Here is an 18,122-nt window from a genome sequence, read left to right as displayed (position 1 = left end):
GCACCTAATTTTTATAATTTCCTCCCTGATGTCACAGGCTGAACCTGTAACATACTATATAGGGCGCTAGATGCGACTGATCTTCGATTAGTCGTCTTGTACCTTTTATATGGTCAAGTGGTTTTATCTCTACTAGCGCAGAGACAACCAAACCATCACACCTGATCACACTTTAAATAAACAGCCTGCTTGACCGAGCGATTGTTCTTTTTAGTCTTAGAGGTCTTAATAGTTACCGCAAAGCCATTCTGTTTACCAAATCTATTAATAAATTTAATCTGTAAAGGGCTAGAGCCCGTTTGACCTCTCGGGCCAATGTCCCTATTGTAGTGGAGGAATTCGGGGATTGGCACGTGACATTTGTATGGATAGCTATTATCTTAAGTCCTCGTTCGAAGAGGTAATAGACAATCAACAACCTTCTCACAGACCACGGGACGCAGTTGCGTAAAGGGAATGTTACCTTCCCTCCTACCAGGAACTTGTGGGCTCGGGGCCCACAACTTCTGAACTGTCTAAGAGTGTTTCCTTGACCTACTCTTTCGGAGTTCTACCATTTTCCTCTCATTCAACATAGAGCCTATTCCTGACGACAGATTCAAGTGCCCAGACAGGGAAGGTACGTCTCTTTGCTCTCCATGAGGTCCGTTGGCGGGTGACTGGGTGACGTCTAATCCCCCAAACTTAGAGCATACAGAAGCGTGTTCCGCTGGGGTAGTCCCGGATGCGATATTATAAATTATAAAGCCAGGCATTTCGGGAAGGTCATCATCATTAAGCAAGCCTAATTTTCCAAGGGCTTTATCGGAATTTATCGGCCAAATCCCACATTCTCGGAAACCATGGCGGATAGTACGCTTTGTTAATGATTTGGTGCGCACATCGTGCATCCCGGCGAAGAAATTGGCGTTATGCTTCGGATCACCACCCCAGAAACAGCATCATTATTAGACTGTTTATAATAATGCTTTAGGACTTCAAAAGGCGTATCATCAAGCGGTTGGCAACCATGTGTCGTGTGAGGTATAAAACAATAAGGAATAATGCGCTTATGCCAGCAAATTCAATGAAATCATAGGTAAGGTGCGAACCATGATTATCCATTAAAAGAAGACGAAATTCACTCTTTTCCGTACGACACCGGTAACAATGCTTCAATTCTTTGAGTTATGGATGCAAAAAATATTAATAATGGATGCTAACTTGAAGTGGTTAAGGGATTCGTTAATCAGAATGCCATTACAGTACAAAATACTAGCGTCAACAGTGGCTGCAGGGGTCGTAACAAGGAGCAATTTTGTTCAAGTATCAAGCGAGTTGTCACAAAACCAACAGAACGACGACAAAGTCGGACCATGTCTCTGGTAATGATAGTGCAACCTAGATCGGTCCATCAATAGACTGCAATAAAACTGAATGTCACCAATAATCAAGGCCAATTCGCAAGTCCGTACAAGATCAGATCAGTCATCGACTTGCCCCCAGCACTAACACTATGCCAGTGCGTCCCACTAAAAATCCCGGTTAAGCCATCATTCTCAAACTCCTTTCCACTCATAACCCCAACACACTTCTGCTGTTGATCAAGTGTTCCGAACATCGGACCCCCACTCCACCCTGGCGTGCTAAAAGTGTGAGCCTCCAGCTCCCGGCCATTAGCTCCCTCAGGATCAACCTGGTGCAGTCCGATGCCCCGCTCAACCATCATAACCTGACCGTTCATAGCGTCCCCGGGATACCCGACAGAAGACCATTTGTTGGGGGGCATGTAGGGGGAGTTGTCACTCCACCAGCGGCTACCGAGCCAGCCACACGTATTGCCTAGTGGGTTGTAGAGACGGCAGATTACATAGTCAAGACCCACCACGTTGTCTGTGTTCCGCACACCGCGGAAATCTGAAACGTAGCTGGAGCCGTAAGGCTCAGAGCCATTATTGTAAGATGGTACGAAGCGCATCCACCAGCCTGGCATCGCTCCCGTTCCAGAAGTGGCCCATGGTGCGCAGTGGCTGGCCGTAAGGAGCAGATTGCGGCCTACAATTGCAGCGCTTCCGGTCCAGAGGGGCGCCGAGAAGTTGGAGTTGGCGCCAACGAAGAGCTTACCGATGCAGGAGAAGGGGTAAGAGGTGTAGTTAGCCACTTGATCGCGCTCGACAATGCGATCGAGCCGGTCATCGCCAACGAGCCTTTTAAGCTCATCGGCGTTTTGGGCTCTGAATTGTGTAGTCTTAGCACGCTCCACCTCGACGACTTCGAGGCTTCTCGGGACGAAGGCGTCGGTGCTCGCTGTGGATGTGGCCGTCGAAGGCTCTTGAGAGAGATCTAGTCTCTCTGCGGTGTGGTTCTGGCCACCGTTGCTTCCGCCAACGAGGACGTCTTGGGACATGGTGGAGAAAGCAAATGTCCTTCACAAAGATAAGTGATGAATGTAGATCTCCCAAGGATTAACGCAGGAATACTTTGAGTTGGAGAGGGTAGCTCAACCTGAAGAGGGAAGCATAGATATCTTGTCTCTTTATATAATGGAGTTTATGACGAAAGGTTCATCTTAATAGCATTGCGCTTGATTTTAGCAATTACTATGATTTGAGGTCTCTCGTGATCTAGAAGGTGGCAATGAGTAAAATAAACACCACTTATAAAATATTGACTTTATAATGATCGGAGTTACGATCACATGGACTGCTGAAACCTGTAACACCTACCTTGCCTTCTGTGTTAATCACCGATGGTTGACATAACTCTAATCAAATAGGTTTGTCGATCTCGGGCTAGAGTATAGGCACGAACCACTCACTGGATATCAAGAAGAACATAACCACTTTTACAGCTTCATCGGTATTGTATCTGAAGGTCTAGAGTTGGCAAAAGATCGCTAAAGTTATCTTAACATTAATTAGAGTTATGTAGACCCATTGTTAAAATTACCTTGTGAGCCTGTCACGTTTCTGTCACCTAGGAGGCCTGGTCCAGGCTCTGTAGTTGTTATCTTCCATTAACTCTTTATTGTTACCCTTCTTGGCGGCAAACATTTTCGGCTAAATTCTAATTTTATTTTAAAGTTAATCCAGACTCCCATGCACGGTCAACGACGAAGAAAAGGTTTAATATCAAGCTTTAGAATCCATTTACCTCTTAACAGCGTTACAAATACCGAGTACTCTTAAATAGATTTTTTAAATCGAGCCATTGGTATATAGCTTGCAGATCCCTTACGATAAGGTTAAGCAAGACAACCGTGGTGCGTTGAGCGAGACTTGGCCTAAAGAGGAGTTGTGTCCAGTGAGCATCAGTTATTAATTCCAGCTTCTGCTGGAAACCCGATCTCTGTTTTTGTTGCTTTTTGTGAATATGTGAGCTGATCTTCTGGGATATGTATTTTGAATGTGGGATTCCAAAAGAGACCGATATATCGCTGACGTAGAATTTGTTTGTCTTATAACCGGAGATTATAGCTTCAGGCCTCCCCACACATTTTATAATGATTCACCATAGACACATTTTATACAACAGCGATACCTTTAGGCAGCCTAATAAAGCCTCAAATAGTAGCTAACCCACTGCCCTTAGGCTGGCGGATTCAGTTGCGGTGGGGTGTTGGGCCGCTCATCCAATAATGGTGTTCCCGTTGAGTAGAATGCGAAGCGTGGAGAGGAAATTGGATCCACGGCGGAGCCGTGGATCAACTTCTGTGGGGGACGCTGTCTGCCCACGTGACACACTTCGGAGCTGGAGGTATGTTGGGGTGTAGGGCCCTAACATGGGGAAACCGAAATACGAACTTGTTAACACAGAGTGACAGAGCACTTAACCCTTTTTGCCCTCAGGTTAATTTAAAATTTAGCGTCTGAAGTGGATGACCGCCGCCAATTTCGGGTACGCCAAATGTTACACAATACCTTGAGATCAGATGAGCTTGGCAGAATTAATAGGCTACCATGGGAGGCGGGAACCCCCTGGGTTAAATGAATTGGAAACGATGAAAATCAGATTTGGAAAGGGAGAGATGATTGCAAGTGACGTATTACTTATTCTCTATTCCAAACTCCATTGCAAACTCTATTCCAAGGGTATTGGGAGTATTTAGTGGAGACCATACAGCCCATTCTTGGTTACATTTGTGGCCCAAAATCTGGTTCACATGGTCCTGTACTACAAGTTCAATAGAGTCCAAGGCTTCTCGATTGCATAGAAAGCCTTTGTTATGGAAAAAGAAAATTGTGGTTCCGGAGTTATGAACCCCATATAGTATATATCACTTTAGTTCTAGATGCATCGATTTAGTTCTCATGATCGATGCTGTAAGGATGAGCTATGGTTTTTTGCTACTAGGTATTATAAAGCGCTTTCAGCAGACCCTTCTTGTATTGGTTTGATGTACAGAGGTTTACAATATCAGCTTCACACGCCAAATGTTGATTTAATTTCTAATTATTAAAGCTTAACCGAGAGAGGCTAGAGAGCTTGTTAATTATAGGAAATTAGCATTGCTTAGTGATTGATTAAGCTCCCGGTGTTATGGTAAGTCTGCTTGATGTTTGAAGATGTCACGTACCGGTAGGCTGCGGCAAATCCGCTCCGTTGGATGTCAAAACCATATCCGCATCCGCAGTTGGATATCGAAAACCTATCCGCATCCAATCCGCAATATCCAAAATCTATCCGCACTAGCATAAAATTCGCTAATTTTACCTACTATAGGAAGTCATGTGATATTTATTTAGTTTACTAATTATGTATTATTTTGGTCCGTGATAAGTTAGTTATCTAGATGGGTGACTAAGAGAGGCCATGTGACCATACTGAATACAGTAAGTCTCTAATCTTTTTATCTTATCTGTTTTAGACTCTGACACTAATTGGTTGGAGTGGCTTTATTTCGAGGTTATTATTGGTCAGAAAATAAGTGATCGGCTAGCGCCGATAATTTCAGATAGAGTATACAAGGGAAGAATGCAAATCCGCTGCCAATGCAGTTTTTTATCGCTTACTCCAGAGATCGTGATTTCCTAGCCAGACAGCCATGCCTTGGCTCTCCCGTCCTAGAAAGGTGGGTCTACGCTAGCCCCGCGATCCACCTCTTGTATCATACAGGTGCTTCATGATACATATCTACAGTGATCAGATAGGCGATGTGAACCCGGTCTCGTAATTAGATCTGCAATGTCCGAAGCACCCTGTTAGCTGCCTGCAGATCTTCCAATGCGACTGCACAGCGCCCAGGTAAAGGCAATCTCAACTGAAAACCCCCACCCATGATCCGTGTGCCAGGAATTAAAACTACCAGGCTCCTGTAGTCAGCTGGGTAATTCCAGAATAGCCCGCTAAGTACAAGCCAACGCAACCATTGAACAATATTCAGGACACCCAACATTTACTAAACCGGTCAACAGCCTCGCCTATTCAAATCTAGAGCAATAACAATGTAAAGTCCGTAAGCAAGGTATACTATTGCAGGCCCCGGGTTGAAATATGTCGGCATCTACCATGACAACGTCAACTGAATATCTCCAATAGCAAAAGTCCCTTTCGGCCATTATCCTTACAGATCTAGGAGTTTGAGGGAGAAGATTGGCGGTGTGACATTAAGCCAATCTTGCGTTTGATCTCTATGACACTTTATTACTGGTTGGAACTGCCAAATGCAAGGTCACATCACGCACATATCTCCTGTGGGAAGAACTCAGCCGCACCCAAGCATACCGCTATATATGGCATTCCTCCATGACGGCTTGTCAAATTCTTGATGGTGTATTCGAAAAGTAAGTCTGTAACGATAGGAGACAGGCCTTTGAATTCACAACTATCTGGCGCGAAAAAAAGACAACTAGTTACGTGTTGCGCTACCGCATCTTGTCGTGCGGAACTACATAGACGGTTTCTACGATGCCGTACCGCTCCGCCTCTTCAGATCGTTAGAGCACTGCTCGATATACGTTCTTCAGCCGCACTAAGGTGGAATCAATAACACATCGTTTTATCGTTCTACTTGAGTTCATGTAACATTATGCAAATCTCTTTATATTAGCGTAACTGATTTTTTCTCGGAATATGATGTCAGATTTCAAGTAGAATATTTGTCAGACTTGCATGGGATATCTGTATGATCCCTTAGTTACACAGCAGGAATAGACAGAAGTTCCAAGGGTACGCAGCACAAAGGCTAAAGAGACCAATTAAAATTGATATACGCAAGGAATCATGGCAAGGAAGAACTACAAAAGTGCTGGATATGGTGGTAATTCGACCTCCTTTAGAGTCTTTTGCATGCATCTAGGGTGTCTCGACTGTTGTAACAAAGGGAAAAGTGAAGATAAATTGGGGTTAAAAAGGCCAGGTAAGCCGGCCCCGTACGCTCGTGCAGTTCCTCTGATGGTTTGCCAAGTCTGCTTTTTCTGTAGTTTTGGTTTGTTGTTTACCTCACTCCTTATTCTCGATATCCTTATTATTTTTTGACTTTATTCTGCTTCCCAATCAACCCCCGCCTACCTGTTTAAAATGAAGGTGTGTGTACTTCAATCAGCATATGTTGGTCCGCACCCAACAGTTGAGCACGATCTTGGGTCAGACCCCAGCCGGTTCCCAATCAGCACTCCTTTGAGCATGTCTGGGTACATAAGGCAACGGCCAAAGAGCAGATTGATGCAGCCATGGCTAAGGGGTTTGACTTTTACTTCAACTTTATGTGGGGCCAGTATGAAGATGAAGTTGCTGGGGTTGCAGCTTGTCAATACTTCGAGAGCCTAGGGGGAGCGCCCAAGGTCCCGGGTATCTTGAATTATCCACTCTTCATCAAGCCAGCAATTAGTTGTGCTAGTCTCTTCATATCGGAAAAACCCCTGTGTGCGAATCGTGAAGAGCTTCGAGCCTCTCTCCAGAGCCTCTGCCAGGAACTGGAGCCCAGACGTAAGATGTCCGGCCGGACGTTAGAGAATTTAAATTCTTCCCTGGTGGTTGATGGAATCCCTATTCCGGACGATATTGTCGTTCAGAAGTTCATCCCAGGTTGGGATCACTCCGTGGTGATTATCGAGCTCGGAGACCGCCCGGTACCTTTGAACCCTGAACGATACGTGCACTCTGATGGGTACAATATATACAGTGACTTCCTGCGTTTCGACGTCAAGTTTGATCCTAGGACACACGTGGAACTTGTGCCATTCGAAGAAACACCGGAATTATTTCGAAAGCTACAGGATGTAGCTATCCAAGCCTGGTACGGGAATCGAATGCAAGGATAGAGCTGGTGTAACGTGGATATTCGTGTTCCTGCACAGGGCGAGCCCACTGTGCTCGAGGTGACTCCCATGCCGGCCATCTTCCTGACACCGGAAATTGAATGGGAAGATATTGTAATCCGCAATTCCTTCCCTGGAGGGCACCGCGCGCTAATCGACGTGTTAATCGCAAACGAATTGGATCGCCAGAATAGGGATAAAGAGCGCGAGGCCCGTGTGGCCAAGGTCTACGATGCTTATTCTGACACATACGACGACGATATAAAACACCTAAATCTAGAGGCTATATATCGGAATGTGATCGATGGGTCAAGGTTATCAGGTACTATTCTGGAGCTCGGTCCTGGGACAGGCTTATTCGGCCGGCTTCTGTCTGAAAAGACGAAAACTCCTCGATCCCATTGTGAGGACCCTTCTTGCACATATCACCGCACGACAGACATCAGTCTGAATGGAATCGAACTATCGCAGGGAATGATCGACCGGTGCCTGAAAACAGGAGCCTACTCTACTGTCCACAATGGCCCATGCCAAGTGATTCTACCATCAGTCAGATCCTTCGACCATGCCGTCAGCGTGAGCAACCTTTGCTACCTGAGTCCGACGGATTTCTCCCTTGTGATGGTGTGTCTCTTTCAACAGGCACAAAATTCCATTATCGTTACAATCGACGAGATCCCAGACATCTACAATAAGCGCCTCGTAGAAATGAGCGAACCTCATTCCTCAATGGTTAGCTTCAATCACAAAGAAGCTATGGAAGCCATGTTCTGTAGCCCTCCCCCAGTGGGATGGAAGTTGTCAAGAAGTTTTTGGGCGTCCGCATGGCAGTCTCCAAAGACCGGAATTGAGGTTTTCATAACCGCCTATCATTTTGAAAGAATGCCTAACGGACCGTCCGCATGCAGTATGTGCAGGGAAGAAAAGTTGGATTAACACATGTCAGCGCTGAGATTTGATATGTCGCCAACAGAATTAAGTCTTAGTCGGTTCAGAGTTCCAAATTCATTCGTTAAATTTTTGGCCACAATTTCATAGTTGACTACGTATCAACTAGACGAGCTCATCACTAATCAGCAGTACGCGTGAATCCAAGGCTAAATAGTGAAGAAAGGACCAAGTTAGTGCAAACCTGCGCTCCTTCTGAGCAGCATGTATTGTATACCGTATTGTTTTGTAATTCAAGCGAGCAGGGATAAAACAGAATCCAGCGTGCATATAATACAGGGTTCGCCAGTAACTTGGAAAGATGTTGACCAAACCAACGAGCAGCAGGCGGTGGAAATGTATGAAATCATCTAGGGAGTGTAACAACAGTCCCGAACCAAGGACCTCGTTAAATCCACATGTGTGTGGTGGCCGATTTTCATTTCCTGTATTTGTATGATATCAATATTAAGCAATTTGTTCTTATTGCTTTGGATCGGATAGTGTGGCCAGTAAAGTACATATAATCCTCCAAGAGATTTACTAACCCCGACACGGAAATTTAGAAGAGGCCAAGGTCTGTACCACCTCATATGCCAACAGCACTGGACCTGGAAATATGCAAAAATTGCTTGCGTCAAATAAGTGGCCGAATCCAGGTGTGCTCTGACGCGTGTGCCTAAGTTCCACATAAAGTGCTTGGGTGCAGAAAATAGTACCAATTACTGTCGTACAGCTCCTTGCTTCCTTGTATCAAATACAGGCTGGTGATTATTTTGTGGCTGCGCACTGATCAGCGGAGTTGAGAGGAGGGGAAGGCCAAATAAACACAGAAACCGGGGTTGTTGTGTGGATACTAATCAAGGCAAAGTTACTCATACTTTTTATTACAGGCGAAGATCAGTCGCAGTTGGGGGATCAGCTACCTTTGCCTTTTCAATGGACTGTATGAGTACAGTAGATTTGGCGACCACCGGCCATTGGAAGACATCATCTTTGGTACCATAGTTGGTGATATGGTAAATTAGTGACAGTAATTTGGCAACAGTAGGATCCAAGAGATGTCGTGATTAGACCGGAGATAGGTAGCGAGGGCCGGATGCCAGGGGTTATCCCAGGGATGATTTCGAGCGAGGAATAATGCCGAACTCATCAACCATAGATGTGGGGACCAAGTCGCGGGACATACCGAACTGACACGAATTCTTCCCGAGCCTTCTTTGCTGGTATTTGAAGCAGGTCGAGAGATGATGTCTCCAATGAAACTGTTTCTTTCGAGCACCCGCGTCTGCCAATATTCGTGACCATGAGAATCTCCCACTTTGGTCAGCGCTGCCAAAGATTGATACGTCTGGATTGTTGAGAGTATTCTACGCCGGGGCCTTATGAATGTTAATTGTGCGTCTGAGAACAGCATCACTGCCGCTCACGTTGCCGCAGCACAGGATGATGCGGTGATTGTAAGGCGGTTGATCGAAACTGGGGCGGATATCAATGCGGTAGATAGCGAAGGGTCACAACCGCTCGATTATGCGCTGCAGGTTAGCTGTCACAATACAGCGAAGCTGTTAGCTTGTAGAAGATGTGTATGTGTAGCATGTTTAGACCCTATATTAATGTCTGACCATATTCCATTTCTTATACAAGGATCTAGTACGCAATAAGACTATTCTGATCAGCTTTCTCGTACACCAGAAAACCTTTGTAGAGTCAAGTATATAACAGTAGAATAAATTGATACCATTGCATTAACCGTAATACCAATAAATATCCTTACACTTAGTAACTGGCAGTCAATTCAACCTATAACACCATAACAAAGTCCCATTTATTCGAGCCGTAAGGTTATATAGTGACTTCTACACAATTCTACACCTAACCTCTACGATTTCTGTTATATATTTTTAATATTAATGCGAGCTGTTGGGCCATTTAAATTACCCCTGGCCATTAACAACTCTAGAAGAGCCCTTTGGGGAGCTAGAATAGAGTGCAACGTGTCAGGGCTGAACGCGTATAAACCATAGGATAGGCTATATACCAAAAGGAATCGTTGAAGGAAAAAGGAGAGTCACGTGTTATGGGTCATCTGTTGGAAGCGATGGAGCCTGGGATTCGGGGGTACGGAGACACCCGCGAATTGTTAGGCTAAATGCTTACAGATGCTGACTAAGACAGTGCAAGGCCTGCGCCCAGACCAGCAAGGGAAAGACCCATCGTCTTGGCGTAACCTACTACTTAAAATTTGAACGAGGCCGCCCCACCTGTGCACTCGCAGAATACATAAGCCGATGTTCCAACATCATCTCAAACAAGCTCCAGCCCCCATACTAAGGGTGCGGAACAGACAGCCGATAAATTAGCCCACGCCATTTAACTGGAACCTTAATTGAGCCAGACTGGGCTCTTTGAACTCCTATGATCTAATTAGACGTATCTGCGAAGGGCTAGATTCTGTGTTAAGAAAGGAATTGTTCTCGGCCCCACTGCCAAGCCACTAGCCACATAGCATATTAATGACAGCTCCATTTGCTCCAAGGACTTATTCCAGTTTGGAACACTCGAGTCTTGTGTTTGATTTTGTATTGATGCGATCGTAATGATTAGAAGCTAATATATTTTAGAACACATTCCCATATTCTCCCCATATTCTATTCCACTATTGTAAATCGCAAGACCGGGTGGCGGAAGCAAAATTATACAAACCGTTTTCTAAAAACTATAATAACCTACTAGTACTGTATACAACGTACGGTCAAATAGCTGTGCGTGGCTGGCTTTCCTTTGATCCATGGAAATGATTGTTCTTTGGACATCTGACTACCAGTTGCCACTACCAACCTAAAAGATTTCAGAACTTTCAATAAACGACCACAATAAGCGCTCGATCCTATGTGTAATAAAGCCCAAGTGACACCTTTCTGAAAGATGACACAGCATCCCCGTCTAACAATTGCCTTGTCAGCCGACTCCTTGTATTGAGTCTAGAACATCGGTCTCTGGGTGTCATTATGATGGAAGCATCTGTATTATCGTGGACAATTGGTACTGTGACTGATACTGACCTCGCCGGATATAAATTTAGGCTTTGTTTCTAGCAAGGACTCTCTTAGGTTGGACAGCTTAACTCAACTTCAGTTAATATAGGAAACCAAAACTGGAATCCATTAAAAAGAACTGGTGTGGAACTTCAACTACTCCATCTAAAAAATTCGAAATGCCTCATCAGCAAGACACTATCGATCCTGCCAGGGCCAATTTCTTCCATGAACTGAAGGAGGCTGTTGGTACAGATGCTTTGCAAACCATTGACCCTAAGAGCTTTAAGGCTTCTCAACTAAAGAACCAGCAGCCCAGAGTTAGCGCCTCTGATACCGGACCAGCAAAATATTCATGCTCAACGCAGAAGCCTATGCCAGTGAATTTCGGAGGCAGTACTAATGTCGCAGCACTTCAAGTTGGGTTCGGTAAAATCATACCCCGCTGGAAGACCGGCCCGAATAAAACCGTCAACTTTGCCGCTTTTGAGAGCGGATATCCAGACCCAAGTTTCGCTTTGGTCGCTGCCAATGCTTTAAAGGAAGCCGCCGACGAATGGAATGGACTGGAACTCGGCGTGCAGTTCAAATGGGTTGCTAAAATTGAGGATGCTGCATTCGTTCTTTCCTTCGCAAATAGTGAAAACGATGGAGTCCTTGCTCAGGCGTTCTTTCCGAATGAGGTTGATCTGAACGTTCTTAACGTATACAAGGCAGCATTCCAGCCGGGAACTGTGCAGTATCTAAAAAATATCTTTCTGCACGAGCTTGGTCATGTCTTAGGTTTCCGTCACGAGTTCGCACCAGAGCTTGAGGATACGACAAACAACTATACCGTACAGATTGGTCCACGTGACCCGCTCTCAGTGATGGGATACGAATTCCCTCCCCAGATCCAACATTCCGATATCGAGAGCGCTAAAGCTTTCTATCAGTTCCCCGGAACAGGACTAGGATTTAAAGAGGGGCGTGCTAGAAATCCACCAAAGAATGTGTTGCAAATCAAGGACTACAATGCAAATAACTAGTCCTGTGTCAAACGTTGCAAAAAGAGTGAAAACAAGCCATCGATTTCTGAAAAGTTTGAGTGTTGTAAAAAGTCATGCTAGCTAACAAAAGCTTACTATCTATCCTCGCATAAGAATCAAACTCTTATTGTGTGTAAACTAGCTAGTACAGAGGCGAGCAAAACCAGCCTCACCACTGAATACACAGGAATTGTTCATCAGCCCACTGTCAAGCCATGCACATGTCAATAACCACTGCATTTACTCTAACAACTATACACTACCGAACCCGTCAGGTAGAACTATACATAATCTACTCTTTACTTTAGATATTTGTCATTTCTTTCCTCGCCTTTGTTTTAAGATGAGAAAGTACAAATTAAATTGTATTGTATACTACCTTGGGAAATACTTGTATTAGGATGGTCTCTGTGGCTGATAGATTAGCATTCACTTTCATGGATACTAGCATTTAGACCTAAGCTCTAGTCTCCAGATATCCTGAAATAGCTGAGCTCTAGACGCCTCTTGGGATCATAGAGGTCTGGCGATGCTTGTTAGAGCTCAGTTTAAGGTCAGGTAGGGATCCCATGATCTCCCACTTCAGACAATATAGTGGAGAATTGAAATTAGCTTGCTTGATATAGAGTAATCTAAATCCAAGGCTATGGCGTGACCCTAAACTATATTCGGGGTGTGGTAAAGTCACCCGATCACTAAGCCCACCGTTTCCCACAACCTAAATCGAGCTAAAAGGTCAAACTCTAATCTCCTGGGCGATAGATCTACAAGCATAGGGCTAGAATCCGGGGTCACCCACGGTAGAGAACGGACTCTCATCGTACATCCGGCCAGGAACTACTCACAGGTCATGTGGGTGTTAGGCCGAAACTTGTATCCCATACATCGAGAAGCTGAAGACATGTCTGTATGGCGGGGACTGTAGCTCATCGCCGGAAAGTAGTAATGGCTGCCAAGAAACCCAGTGTTCATGCTTTCGTACAGAGGCGCTGTCTTACGACCAATATGACATCATACAAGGGGAAGTTGCAGCTGACAGTTGAGTAGAGTACACGGATGATGTGACAGGCGCTAAAGGTCAAGGGACATGCAAGGTAGTCGACTACATAACCGTATAGGGAGCTATCTGACCCACAAATAGTTTTGCTCATCACCTTACCTTTTTCAATACCTTGGACTGGCTCATTTGGGGTGTTAAAACAATGCTTTATTGGTCAGCTGCTAGCAGGTAATGCCGACTTGATTTTATAATTCACACCCATACTAGTTTATCTAAATCAAGCCATATAGTACAGTGGTTTTAAAATGTATTTCACCACAGTACAGAGTGCTTCTATCTACCCTTATTCTACCACGATGCCAAGACTGTGGACGGTTAGTGAGACTTGTAAGGCAGCGTCAAACGCTTCTTTTTTTGGCTGTCGGCTAAATGTCTCGTCGTTAAAGATAATACTTAAATTTCTATAATATTTTATTAAAATAATATATATTCAAGCGAACTGTCTTAAATTACTAGTTATAGTTTTATTAAAATTACAATGCGCAGTTTGTTTATTATGGCCGGCAGATAGACACTAGCTCTAGACAGTTTGGTAATTAAGAATTATTTAATTCCCATCAGTACTTGCGTCATTTTCTATGAATATATGGACCGGGGGGGGTCCAGATAAATACATGTCAACAGCCGAGCAACTGTGTTGGCTTGGTATATGACCCACTTCTTTCCGTACTTCTATGCAAGGAATCATTCGTGATCTGGCTGTGATTATTCAAAGCAAGACGGATGTTAATCAAAGGCAATAAATGGGAGAGAATGTTATTGTTATAACCAACACAAGCGGGTCCAACCATTGGTAACTATTTCCGGGATTTTCATCCTTCAAATGAAACTCTCCCTACTACAAGTCGGAGGATCGACATCGCTGATGCTGCCTATATCCCTACTACTTAATATTCCGAAAGTACCACCATATGAGAACGGAAAATTGACGCGACAAGGCCTTGCCATGCGTCTCTTCCTTCCTCTCTTTCTGACAGCTACCGCGATGGCCAAGGACTCACTTCCCAAAGCTTTGGTCTACCGTGGCCTGGCCGCCTGCAAAGGATGCCCCGAATCCGTTGCCTCGCTTCTCCAATATTCGCCCTCCGGTTTTGACGTCTAGTTTGCAGGTCCCGATGAAGAGATCGATATCACGGAAGAAAGTCTGAGAGGGGTCCAGCTCGACGCCCAGCCGGGTGGTGGCGGTAGGCTCTCTGCACATTCATAAAGATGGATAGGTACAAGTGTATCCTGAATCAACATGAACGGGTCCCAACTGATCGATCTAATCAATCTACTCCTCGATCCGGCGTGGAAAAAAAAAAAAAAAAGAAACAGTACAAGGGGGTGATTCGCGCCTTCGTGGCCAATGGCGGACGCTACGCCCGTTTCAGTCTGAGCGCGTTCTTAGCCGGAAATAGTCCGGGCTTCGATCTGCTTCCTTCGGGGTCGGATACGGACACAGAGATTAACTAGCCCGGGGGGCAGGTGTCAGACAAGAGGGACACCGTGATCCAGGAGGATTGGAGCTTCCAGTCGGGTCGAGAGGAGAAGGGACGGTGGGTGTACTGCCAGGATGGGGCAATGATGAAGCTCATGTCAAATGCCTCAGCTATTGTTGTGGGGAGGTATACTAGAAATTGGGAGGTGGCAGCTTCCATTTCTCGGTTTGGGCAGGGATGGGTGGGGTGGTGGGACCTCATCCCGAGCCTGACAGAACGTGGTGTATGTTTTCTTCTGTCTTTCTCTTCTCTTTGTCATGCCAATGCTAATGTTAGATGAGGAATATCATTTGACGAATCCCGGACGGGGGTGCGGTTCGACCTCGGCCATGATCTGGCGGAGGGGATCATGAGACAGGGATAGACGATCGATGGAAGGATACCTGGATAGGAGATCTCCTCGTCTATTCTACTCATTCAGACTCGACAATGGGCAATCTCATTTCCGTAGTGCAACCTAAGCCCGTGTTCACTCAATAATGTGTCTTAGCGTGCCAAACTCCGCAGTCTTGGCAACGGTGCACGTGGGTCCGCCCCATCAGGTGTTTTTGCCTTGGCAGTGATATCCATTAGCAAACTGGTTATCCAGGAGATCTAGTAGCTTCATGGGCAGCTTCATAGCGCCTGGGGGGATAAATAGGAGGTCTTTTCTCATGTAGATTCTTTCTAGCAGTCGTTCATTGTCTCTCTTTCTGTCGCTCTTTACTGCACTTTGTTGTATTTATTCATTCATTAGTCTATACTTATGGCGACTCTGCTCGCCTTCCTCTCCTTTGGCGTGCACGCGCTGGGCCAGTCCGCCTGTGCCGCCAACTATGCTCGCGCCAATGCCACCGTCACCTACGGCCCCGTGGCTGCTCCCAATGTTGACACTTCCAACCCCGCCAATTTGATCCCTGCTGCCAATATCTCCCTGTACTATGGCTCCTCGTACGATGCGTCGCAGTCCAAACCCGCCCTCAGCTCGGGTTCCATCAATGTGACCCTGGACTTCGCCCATGAGTCTGTCGTCTTGGAATACATCGACGCTCTGAAAACGGTCCACTGCACCAATGAGTCCGTGCGGGTGGTCTTTGAGCACTCGGAAGCTTTCCAAACAGCGTCCGAGTCTTGGTCGTTGCATGAGAATCTAGTCCTGATCACAAACCATCTTGGAAATTGCGATACCGAGTTTGAACGTGGGTTCTTCAAGGTTGACAGCATCGTCTCCAACCCGTCCGACCTGTCCATCACCGGCAATGCATCCAAGCAGGAGATTCAGCATATCGCGAGTATGATCTATGTTTTATCACTACTTACGAAGAAATAAAGCTGACGTTCTAGATACCTGCGAACTCACCTTCTCCTCCGTTCCTGCCGGTACCCTCTCCAAACGCTTCGTCGTTGACCCGTCGGTGAGGATCCCTTTCTCCAAGGCCCTGGCCGAAGATACCATCCTGTTCAACGAACCTTCCTACCTCACCGTCACGGCCAACCAAGCATCCTTCTCCACTGAAGTCGCCTTCAACGGCTACCTGAACTTCGACTTCTGGGGGTTCAAGGTGCGCGACCTCTACTTCGACGTTACCGCCCAATTTGCCGCCGATCTGGCCCTGACCGCGAAGATCGACGCGGCATACAGCACCGCCTTTGTCTACGAGCCCTCGGACCTCAGCTACACGCTCATAAACGTGCCGGGCATCGTGAATGTCGGCCCGGGCGTCGCCTTCGGTCTGGGTATGGACCTCATCTCCTCAGGCGCCGTTGAGGTCCACGCGGGCATCTCTGCCGAAATGCCTAACGGCCGCGCCCACCTTGACGTTCTGGACAGTCAGAAGAGCATGTCCGCTGGTTGGACCCCTACATATACTCCTCACGCTAACATCTCCGCCCACGCGGAGGTCACGGCCAACGCCCACGCCCGACTCACGGTCGAGATGGCGCTCAACTTCCTGGGCGGACTCCTAGACCTCAGCGGGGGATTGACGGCCAAACCGGGGGTTGCGAACAAGTTTACCTTGGACGCTACCAAAGTGCTTCCGGTCAAACCCTTGCGTAGGGACCTGAACGATGACGATTCTCTTGCGGTCGTTCCTTTGGGCCAGGACTCGAAGGATGACGATTCCCTTGCCGTCATTCCTTTAGGGCAGGGCCCGAAGGACAACGATGCTCATGCGGTCAAGCCCTTGATGCAGGACGCCAAGGACGATGATAAGTGCGAGAACGGCTTGGGGTTGAAATCGGACTTTACATTTACGCTTGATGCGTATGCAACCAAGTGGTGGGATACGACACTTGTCGATGTGAAAATTCCATTGTTGGATGGTTGCCATCATATCTAATCTCGTACTTTTGTGACCTGAACTGGACATATTGATGTGATCTATATCTAGCATATCTTCTTTCGCTTCGACATATCTTTCCTTTGGGGTATTTTTATTAATATATTCTTATCATTACGAGAATATATACCAAAGTCTTAAGACTATAATATAATAATCATATACATAACACATCTGCACAATAGACGATAGGAGATCACTCAACTCTCATTAAAGGAAAGCATCCCATCGTAGAAGAGACCGTTCCATCCGTCCGTGATACCTCGGCAAAGAGATCTATCTTCTATACTACTGTTCTATTAGATTGTGACACGTATAATACAGATATCTGTATATCTGTGGCTGTGTTTCAGGTCTGTTCTCCGCAACGTATACATTTTAAGCACTGGACTGGAGCCACTCGCCGATATGGATGTGGATATACGTACGGAGTAAGAATGAGCAAATTAATACTTCTATTATAAATCATGGCTTTCCAGATTCAATTATGCTTAGTACCTCTACTGCCAGAAGGCGTGGATAACTGGTGATATCTTTAATGAATGGCTTCTCTAGTGTGATGAGAAAAATGAAAGGCTAAAAAGTTGCTTTTCTAGTGGATAATTGTCTGCTTATAATCCAATCCATCACGAGACAAGAAGCTTCTGCGTATCCACTCTATATCATGTATCCAGCTCCAGGACCTGTCTGGTCCTCGTGTGCTCAGGTTTCTTGCCCGGTTCGGGATTTCCTCGAAAATTAGAAGTCTTGACTGATCGTCGGGTCTGTTGAGGGTCATAGAGGGTCTTAAGGTATTTTGTTGGGACCCGGAGGTGAGACATGAACGGGCGGTCAAATACCATCTGGATCGGGTAAGGATCCTCTAATGATATTCCTGATGTGAATGATCTAGTTAGCGATTGTGGATATATAATAGAAGACTTAAGAGCTTAGCTAAATTCAGGTATATTGTTGTGGCCCGCCTCCCGCCTCCCGCCTTATTTAATGGACCTGTTCAGCAGTTAGCACGTATCTCATGATAATAGAGGA

General features: G+C 45.9%; 4 protein-coding genes across 4 annotated transcripts; 3 read left to right on the top strand and 1 right to left on the bottom strand.

Moving 5' to 3' along the window:
• Positions 1 to 1,429: 1,429 nt before the first annotated feature.
• ATNIH1004_008460 (trypsin-like serine peptidase) lies at positions 1,430 to 2,386 on the bottom strand (the record flags this gene model as incomplete). The annotated part of the gene is made up of 1 exon (XM_033573070.1): positions 1,430 to 2,386. The coding sequence occupies one exon, from the start codon at positions 2,384 to 2,386 to the stop codon at positions 1,430 to 1,432; it is 957 nt and encodes a 318-aa protein (XP_033423622.1).
• A 4,112-nt stretch (positions 2,387 to 6,498) lies between these two features.
• Positions 6,499 to 8,089, top strand: ATNIH1004_008459 (uncharacterized protein; the record flags this gene model as incomplete). The annotated part of the gene is made up of 4 exons (XM_033573069.1): positions 6,499 to 6,504; positions 6,591 to 7,199; positions 7,278 to 7,970; positions 8,015 to 8,089. 4 exons carry the CDS (start codon positions 6,499 to 6,501, stop codon positions 8,087 to 8,089), a joined length of 1,383 nt encoding a protein of 460 aa, XP_033423621.1.
• Positions 8,090 to 11,382: 3,293 nt separating this feature from the next.
• ATNIH1004_008458 (uncharacterized protein) lies at positions 11,383 to 12,231 on the top strand (the record flags this gene model as incomplete). The annotated part of the gene is made up of 1 exon (XM_033573068.1): positions 11,383 to 12,231. One exon carries the CDS (start codon positions 11,383 to 11,385, stop codon positions 12,229 to 12,231), a length of 849 nt encoding a protein of 282 aa, XP_033423620.1.
• A 3,286-nt stretch (positions 12,232 to 15,517) lies between these two features.
• Positions 15,518 to 17,093, top strand: ATNIH1004_008457 (uncharacterized protein; the record flags this gene model as incomplete). The annotated part of the gene is made up of 2 exons (XM_033573067.1): positions 15,518 to 16,043; positions 16,096 to 17,093. The coding sequence occupies 2 exons, from the start codon at positions 15,518 to 15,520 to the stop codon at positions 17,091 to 17,093; spliced, it is 1,524 nt and encodes a 507-aa protein (XP_033423619.1).
• Between the last annotated feature and the right edge of the window lie 1,029 nt (positions 17,094 to 18,122).

This window comes from Aspergillus tanneri (genome assembly GCF_003426965.1).
Source record: "Aspergillus tanneri strain NIH1004 chromosome Unknown AapTan_6_pilon_pilon_pilon, whole genome shotgun sequence".
Lineage (NCBI taxonomy): Eukaryota > Fungi > Ascomycota > Eurotiomycetes > Eurotiales > Aspergillaceae > Aspergillus > Aspergillus tanneri.
The sequence above is the reverse complement of the archived record's forward strand: the minus strand, read 5'-3'. Positions and strand labels throughout refer to the sequence as shown.